The sequence below is a fragment of the Gymnodraco acuticeps genome, unplaced genomic scaffold, assembly GCF_902827175.1.
Source record: "Gymnodraco acuticeps unplaced genomic scaffold, fGymAcu1.1, whole genome shotgun sequence".
Taxonomy (NCBI): domain Eukaryota; kingdom Metazoa; phylum Chordata; class Actinopteri; order Perciformes; family Bathydraconidae; genus Gymnodraco; species Gymnodraco acuticeps.
In genome coordinates this window covers 2269168-2278516 of record NW_022990014.1, presented here as the reverse complement: position 1 = coordinate 2278516, position 9349 = coordinate 2269168, and the positions used below count along the sequence as shown (strand labels likewise).

Here is a 9349-nt window from a genome sequence, read left to right as displayed (position 1 = left end):
CTGTGTTTGATTGGTAAGGTGTATGAAATTGTACCACCATTTGTATGATTACTTTTCCTTTTAACATGTTAAAAAAAATCAATCAGTTCAATCGAAATTTACATAAAAAATATTTGAAAAACTAAGCTTGTATTTGGTTTGTTATTTATTGTTTATAGTTACCTTTAAGATTTGTTGTAGGTATGCCCAGGTTTGAACAGGTATGCCCAGGTTTGAACAGTGGTTCAATTTACCCCCTGACCTGGATCAACTTACCCCTACACTGGGGCAAGTTGAGCCACAAGACTTAAATATGAATTATTATCATTGCCATTGATAGGAGACATCCTGAATTATAGGTGTGTGTTTTCATTTTTACTATGTGTCATTTCTCCTTACTTAGAGGACAGCATAACAAAAAATGGCTCAACTTACCCCACTCTCCCCTATATGCCCCCTTAAAAGACTCTTTCTAAGTAGCATGCAATTGGCATTGCTTATAAATGTAGATGACCACTGTGAACATTAAAATCAAGATAACAAAACTTTAATCAAATGATCAGCGTGTGAAGCTACTTGGTATGAAAACACACAACCACTTAAGACAATGACTAAAACAAGAGCAGAATGCATAAGTGTGTAAAATATTAATTTGAAGTGATACAAATTAAACAAAAAAGATAAAGACATTTATTTTTAGATGAGTATTAACAATTGCAATACATAATAAAAAGCCGGAGAAATCTTTGCAGTGGTGAAAATATATTATTATACATAATATTTTGGGCTGATCAATACAAATTCACAAAAGTCATATCACAATGTGTTTTATGACTTATCATCTAAACAAAGTAAATAACATGAATGAGAGACAGATGTATTTCCCACCATCATATTAATCGTTTCTCTGCCTGTTTCTGCAGCATGTGATTTTTCTAATTGTTTCTTTAAAGGCTGAATAAACTTACCTCCTTTTTTTCAGCTTAGCAAAGTGAGTCACGTTTTTTCTCAAAAGCAACTAAACCTCACCACTCACTGGCTTCACATTGAACACCCCCTCTCATGTGTTCCCTGTCTGCTCCAGGTCAGCTGTAGAGATCAGCAGCAGCAGATCTGGGGACAGCAGCTCACTGACTGTCAGCGGGGAATGAGTGAAGACTGAAGGCACATGAGATGTTTTAGTCCAGCCCTCTCTACCTCCACAGCAGCAGGATCCAAAGATGGTAGCAGCACACACTTCTTCACATTCTTCGGAATCTGCCGAGTGGATTATTTGTCTGGATAAAAGGTATTTTGATATGTCACTGCTGCTCGTTTCAAGCCACTGTGCAAGCGACGATTGATGGAATATTAACGCGATTTCTGTTTTTCCAGCGGAGCTTCGGCGCTGTGATTCAGGAGCTAAGTTAAGGAGCTTTCAGGAGATGTTTGGCTTTGTAGTTTTAATTTCCCAACGGAGTTAAGACTTAATGTTCCTGAGATTGAATTAGGCATCCTTGAAAGGCCATGTCAGCATAGTGTTGCGTTTTCAGGACACGAGTCCTGGGCTGCAAACCATGCAAACAAACTAAATGACCGCTGTGAAGAACAACAATCTAATTAACAATGCCACTAACTTTAGGCTTGTGCTGTTTGAAATATATTTTTTTACCACTGACTGCATGAATCACTGACTGATAAACTACCCTCCAGCTGTTGCAGACTCTTACTCACCTACTTGGATTTTGATGTCTAGGTATAATACTTTGACTGTTACCTAAAACTGTTTGCATACAAGGTAGGCCTACATGCCTAATTTACATTAACAAGAGTATGTTAACATTTAAAAAAAAATACAAAATGTTTATTAGCATGATACCATGTAATGCTAAGATCATATATGACCTTTATAAAAAGCAGAGAAGGAGCCATATTGACTGCTTGAATAATACATGTACCTGATTAATTGGTACATAATTTACAACACAGTCTAGGACAACAATGCTCCAGATATGTTGGTGCTAATATACCATACGATTACTTTTGGGACTACAATTCTTGTCAGGAATCCATTCAAATATTTTGCATGTGGATAGGCTTTAGACTGAATTCGGCCCTGAATCACTGCAGAACACTAGACCAGCATGTGAAGCTACTGCATGAACACCTGCCAGAGGAGATATAAAACCACCCAGCAGCTGCAAGGGACTGCTTTGAAAAAAGGCATCTTTTTACAAAGCCTGATTTTGAAAGCTATAAAAACACACTAGGGTTGTCTTTCACATATTTATGAATCATCATCATTTTTGCATCACTACTGACATAGGCAGTGTCGCACAACTATAGTGTACATGTCTATCATCTAGACAGCAATGTCTTTGGGTACATGATATCCACATTAATTCATTTAAGTCGAGTCAAGATTGCTTTATTTCTCTCTAGGGAAATTAGTTTTAGACATAAAGGCTGCCGCATAAAAAAACAAAAGGAATTATAATGCAAGATATAAAGTGCATGACAAGAGACAACTGCCAACATACACAACAACACAAGTGCATTCAAATAAGTGCATAATCCCTTATTTCACACCGTCCTTATATTGTGTTTAAGGCATTGCACTAGCTAGTATTTTACATTTTGAATTAAAACACTTGGATTGAAAATATTGGAAAGTGAAGATGAGTGCTTTAGGAGCCAAACAGGCAGGGATGTTGGATGCAGCTCAGGTGTAAATGGACCAGAAAGGGGCTGTGACAAACAAAAGGTCCAAAGTGCGTCAGCTTTGAACATCAAGGTGACGCAGTGTTCCAGATGTGTTTACACAGTGACATCCTCTGCTTGGATCTAGAAGATGCCTTTGTTGCTCAAATCAAACGGTTCTAGTATGATCCTCCGTTTCCAAGCAAACACCTGTAGCAAATATACTTCACTTTATTGTTCTGATAAACAAAAAATCAACGTCAGATGATAACATATATATTTCCATGCAGATTTTTACAGCATATGAAAACGTATTGGACAAGTGAGCACAAAAACCACAGCTGTTAATATTGCCACATTTTACTAACTATCTTACACTTTGCAGTCTCACGTTCTGTAACTGCACTGTAGGTGAGAAACAGTTGCTACTCTAGGTTAAGTAGTGTTAATACTGCAACAAGCTGCCTCGTGATGAAAACATTCTGTCCTCACTCAGACTCTAAATCCGCACTTTTTGATTTTGTTTTGACTTGGTTGGTTTCCAAATATACACCCTGGCTTTGAAACACGGGCTCCCACACATCTCTCTGTTGCCCCCCTGTGTACGCAGTGCTGATATAATGCAGGGTAGGCTTACTCAGTTAATGCTATGGGAGTGGACCAGGTGTGATCATTCAGTCCCATCACGAAGAGCAAAGCAAAGAGATAAGGTTGCTAGGGAAGACATGAGGTGCTTGGAGAAAACACTTACTGTACTGTGACATAATATAGAGCTATAAGTCAGATGGTTGTTGAAGGAATGAAGCAAGCATAGTGTTCCTTTAATGAACTTTTGATGCAGTTTGATTTATGTTTTAAAGGATGGATTCAAAAGTGATGTAAGCTACAGTACAACCACCCACATGTTACATCATACTCTCTAGATGCAGTGTAACACATTTGTGGCAATGTAATACAGGCAACAGAGGAGTGAGAGGGATAAAACACTTAAAACAAAATGGTCAGGGAGCATGAGCCAGTTTGAGTAAAGGCTAAAGGAGATACGTTTCACAAACACTTGCAAAGCTCCTCATAGTCAATTCTTGACTGTTAATGTTGAGCATTAAACACTGAAAAAAAGCTTTTATCTCAACCTAACACGCTTCGGAATGATCTATTGATCTGGGATCTCATTTGACGTAGTTTACTCAAAAGGAAAAGTTGAAGAGACATGCAAGTCTTTGGTGACATTATCATTTTACATTTGACAGCAATGAGATGATCACTCAGCTGTTTGAGTTGGAAAATAAAACGACTCTTCTTGACTAAACTTCCTAAGCTTTACTAGGTGCGGCACAAGAGGTGATAGTTATCAGTAAAGAAAAATTAGTGCTGAACAATTTATGGGTATTTGATCAAAATTACGATATAGATTCATGAAATATGATGTCTTTACCATTCTTCCTGTGTTTCTTGATTCACTGTGTTACAGCACATATTTCTTCAGTGTCTAATTTCATGAAGACCACAAAAGAGTGCAGGTATGAATTCTTGACCTCTTTGTTGTACAAATGTTATTATAAGTTATGACATAGGAGCTGTTACAGGAAACCAGAATTGAAATTTCACTCACCTCCCTCCCAGTGGCGGTTCTAGACCAATTTGACTGGGGGGGCCACTGGGGGGCCAGTTATTTTCTGAGGGGGGCACAATAAAGGCAGGACGAAAAAGAGAACTAGACAGTATGAAGTAATTGCGCATAAGAAAACAATGCAATACAGTTTTTGGTATTTGTTTCAGTACACTTATTTATTTCAGATAGATCTTATAGTTATTACTGTTAGCTTCAGCTTAAGTTATAGTGCAATGTTTGCACTCACACCATATTTATATAAAAATAAAGGCAATGAACAGTTACATCTCTACTTTACATAAGGGTGTCTGCACAATCTCACATTACAGCAACGAAATTCTGCGGTTTTTGGCAAACCGAGTACCAGAAAATATACATTTAAAAAACAAACAAAAAAAACCTTTCATTGTTAGGGGGGTCAGAGGTCAGTGTTAGGGGGGCACTGGCCCCCCCTGGCCCCTCCCTAGAACCGCCCCTGCTCCCTCCTGCATAATGTCTGATGTTTCAGAAACCAGGCCAACGTGCACTGACTGATGGTCTCTGCAGCCTATATACTGTAGGTACCTTACAGTATGTACATTTGTTTTAGCAGTTACCTGTATGGTATTCTTTTTCTTTCTCCAGGCCAGCAGAGCGCTCTGGGGAAGATGTTGACACAATTCTGGCTCGCCTGAAAAATGTGAAGGCCTTTGAGAGATTTCACCCCAGTTTGTTGCAGCAGATTTGCCAGTGTGGATTCTATGTGTGCTTGGAGAAAGGCATCACCTGTAAGTCAAAAACAGGATCTGAAACTGTCATATTGTAAATCTGGTACCGTACGAAAAACATGCTGATTTATCTGCTGTGATCATTAGTGTATCGCCAAGGAGACATTGGCACCAGCTGGTATGCGGTCATCTCTGGTTCACTGGATGTCAGAGTTTCAGAGACATCAAGTTATCAGGTACGGCTGATACACATCTATCTTTTGTTTAAGATATGTACTTTGGTGTGGATATTTGGGCCTAAAAACTGCATTATCTTCTAAATGTTACAGTCTTTCTATGAAGATTTTAATAATTTTGTCCGACACTTGAAATTCACCATCTAACCTCAAGCTTGTTCGGAGTGTGGGCTGTAAAGAGCATCCTGTTTATAGCAATGCTTAATGTTTTTAATACTGCAGCTTAATCCACCTCAGTCAGGTTGTCTAGGAGCTGATTGGAGTAATTTCTCTGCACACTGGAGTGTATCCATTTATATCACACAAGTGTTCAGTTGATTGCCCGTAGCCTTTGAGAGTGATCTGATCAATGCTTCTCAAGTGCCTCACACAAAGGCCTTTCATCCAGCAGAAAAAGGACATAAAATTATGCTTAAATTAACGGCATATTTTCTAGCTGTATTTTGTATCCTTAGTGAGGAATGATCCATGTGTAGCCTCCTCTCTGTTTCTGTTACAGGATGCTGTTACTATATGCACGCTGGGCACCGGCACAGCATTTGGAGAGTCCATCCTGGATAACACCCCCCGGCATGCCACCATTGTCACGAGGGAATTCAGTGAGCTCCTACGCATCGAGCAGAGGGAGTTCAGGTCTCTGTGGGAGGTGAGTTCCTCTCTCTGCTCCATCTGTACTTGTATTGCCCTACATACATTCTCTGGCTACATTGCAGATTGTGACACATATCTGAGATTAACTCAAGGTAGTTGCTTGTATCAAGATCTGAAGGGCTGCAAGCAAAATATGTCCACGTTTTTTAGTTTGTTTCCCTGTTAATTAAAGAAACAAAAGACATTAAAGAATACACAAGGTATGCCACCAAGAATGTATTTAACTCTGGACTGATGTTAGCCTAGTCCTAGATTTCTGTATCTGTGTTGACTCCCCCACACTTTATCAATTAAATAATAAAGTGAACAAATATACAGCCTGATTCTGAGGCTGTTATAAAACAGGAATCCTATTCATATAATCACCTGCAATAACATGTTAAATAGGACATTTGGTTTCTTACATATTTTATTGCAAATGTGATTCTTGATGTTATGTAAAGGTAATTGATTGCAGGAAAAAGCCCAGCTGAGTGGATCGTTAAAGGCAGACTCTTTGTCTAATCATCCTTTAGTCTCTGACCTACTGAGGGGGCTGCTGTAAGCCAGGGAACAGCCACCTGTCTCAGTTTGTTCATGTTGAATGTGAAAACCGTGACGAATGGAGCTAAGCACAAGCCAAAGCGTAGGTGGTGTATAGGCAAGGTGCCTTGTTGATTAGTAGAGGTTCAATCATGAATAATTGTTGTGCCCCTCTCGAGGAATAGCGTGAGATTCACATTTCTATTAATTTAATGGTCTGAAGTATGTGTAAGCTTTTGACAATATACTAGTTTTATCAGTGTTTAGAAGGTGTATGCTGTCTGACCACTAGATGGAGGTGAAGTTCTGAGGAGAATCATTCTGGCTCTTTGTTTACTGCTGTCTTTAATATACGCACTAATTCAGTCAACACATGAATTACACAGATACTCAGATATTTTAATTAAGCCGAAGTAGTAATACAGTGTACACACACTCTGTTACACAGAATAGTTTTGCAGTAAGTAAATGTATAATCGTACTGGCATCAAAATATACCTAAAATATTAAATGTTTTGATGCTTTATGGGTTCACTTTAATGTTGTAGCTGGTAAATGAGTTTATGTTCACCAGGTAGCTCAATAAAGGAACCAAAAAGTTGTATCTTAACCTATTATCATACATAATTAACTATTTGTTTATTATTTTGTAATATTAATCTGAATCTCAATAGTTAAAGTAACTTAAGTTATAAAAAGAAAGTAGTGAAATAAAAAGTACAATATTTGCCTCTACATTGTAGTGGAAGCCTAACATAAAATAATATAACTAAAAACAGTACTCAAAAAGACAGTATTTAAGAAAATGTACATTCAGGACAGAAAAGTAATGAAAAAATAAATAAATATTGTAATAGTACAGATTTTTTTTGTTTAATTTGACGAGCAGTATTGGTTATTGTTGGTCACCACACACTGCTATCTCTTGCGTGTTAGTTGTTGGGCTTCACGCTGTGTAGCGACCCCTCTCCTCTCTGCTGGAGCCTCTGCACTGGGCTGCTTCACTGACAGAGACAGCCCATTTCCTCTGGGGCTGAAGGGCATGAGTGGCCGGCCGTTAGATGATCATTGTGTCAGTGCACTGGCCAGCAGCAGTTTGACCGGATACTTACCCATGTGTGCGGAGGATCACGTGGAAACACTCCTGTGCTACACTTTTCACCTCTGCCCTGAGGCGACCTCTGATTTTGCCCGCCCACACTGTTGTTTCTTGTCCTTACATCTCTTGGTTGTTTTGTGATGTAATGAGCACTGTGATATACTGTATAGTGATACTGTGATATTCAACTATAACATGACGTAGTTTCGAGTGTTTCCCAGATGTCATGGGAGGGTTTTTCCCTTGAAAGTAAATGGTGTAGTTGCACTTAATTCCTAGAATGTAGGTAGGAAATAGCACTAACCCTTTTTGACTAACATTTTCACCTATGCAGCTGCAGTTTTGTTCATTCTGATGGTTAATATAGTATGTTTTCTAAACAATAATGTTGACCGCATTAGGTCAATTATTCCTAATCTTGTCGTCTTTTCCAGCTCTATTGCTTAGTGGTGAAATCTAATTTTGTTGAAGAGTATTTTTCTCCTTACAATGTTATCACCCACCACTGTATCATGTTATTGTCCCCCTTCACTGTTCTGGTTATTACTTCATTGTTTGCAGTGGCGTTTCTATATGTACAAAAGTGGTGGGGCACAAAAAACTTAGATGTCTATATATAAGCTTCTGCAGTGAGGTTCATGGCTGGTGAGGCACTGGCACTGACTCTTCAGGTTAACAAATATTATATTTTGACCTAAATCAAAATATTATATTATTTTCAAAAGCCTCTTTTGTCTGATGCTTCAATTAATTTTAAACAGACAGTTCAACAAAAGGATACCCAAAAAATGTAATTTTATCATTTAAATATTGAATTGTTCTCTCTTAGTAAGATCCCATTTTCAATATAATTGTGGTCTTACCTTGACTTGAAGATGAAGTCCATTTGCCTATCCTTCTGGACAAAAATCTCTTACTTTTTTGTAAAAGTCCTCCTTATCTTCTTGTAGTTTCAAAAGTCTATCATAAATCTAAATGATGGATTTATGATTCGAAAATTATAAAAGTAGGGTAGACATGTGGATATTATCCGGCTGAACAAAACGTACATTTATCTAACAGCTACGTTTCCCACAGATCTTTTTTTGAGCTATTTTCTAAAATCCTATGGAGAAATCTCATTGCTTTTTTGGGGAGGGAAGCCATGCGCAGCTTACTTCCTGGTTTTAGGACGCGTCTCTCTCCTCCTCTTCACCTGCTCTTCACACACCACACTTTTCGCGGCACACATACTTACAGCCAATCAGCTCTGAATTATGTGAGATGACGTATGGTGGGGATGGCAGCTCTATGCCCCTATGGTCATTATTTTTTGCCACACACATTAAATAGGAAAATACTCTGAGCATGCGCAGTGTAGTTTTTACAGTCACCGTTCACTTAGACAGTGAGAGGGAGGGGCAGGATCGGGTTTTGTCCCACATGGCTCTAAAGTCTAAACAAACAGCTCAATAGGCACACACTGTAGACACTAATTAGAAGAACACATACCAAAACAGCAATGTACAGACGAATCAGATGATTAAACATGATCTTAAAATATATTTTATATATATTTTAATTTATTTTTTGCATTTTGTTGTAATCATTATTTTAATACTTTCTGCTGACACTAGGTGGGGCTGCCCCCTGCCCCTAATGACCAGTCACCACTGGATGTTTGTTGTTGTACGCTGTATAATGGTTTTCACATTCATCTGCTGGAGGTGTAGACGTTTCTCTGCCTTTAATCTGAGATGTGTATGTATGATCAAGATTCTGTCACATCACAACTCAATATGCATCTTATATGCAAGTGCAATAAGCAAGTTTGAACTTTTCACGTCGGTTTATCATTCCTGCAAGCCTGGTTCTCTAAATAAAC

The 9349-nt window shown here is 38.4% G+C and overlaps 1 protein-coding gene across 3 annotated transcripts in view; it reads left to right on the top strand.

Annotated features, from left to right (window-relative positions):
* Nucleotides 1-1030: 1030 nt before the first annotated feature.
* Nucleotides 1031-9349, top strand: part of rapgef4 (Rap guanine nucleotide exchange factor (GEF) 4) — a 34514-nt gene continuing 26195 nt past the window's right edge. Inside the window, exons 1-6 of one of the 3 annotated variants that reach the window (XM_034213426.1) lie at nucleotides 1031-1267; nucleotides 1354-1384; nucleotides 4130-4178; nucleotides 4895-5037; nucleotides 5125-5213; nucleotides 5713-5859. In XM_034213426.1, the coding sequence (XP_034069317.1) occupies nucleotides 4156-4178; nucleotides 4895-5037; nucleotides 5125-5213; nucleotides 5713-5859 (402 nt within the window). In that variant the 5' untranslated portion in view covers nucleotides 1031-1267; nucleotides 1354-1384; nucleotides 4130-4155. The remainder of the gene's footprint in view (nucleotides 1268-1353; nucleotides 1385-4129; nucleotides 4179-4894; nucleotides 5038-5124; nucleotides 5214-5712; nucleotides 5860-9349) is intronic. The other 2 variants (XM_034213425.1, XM_034213424.1) reach the window with 2 other exon arrangements.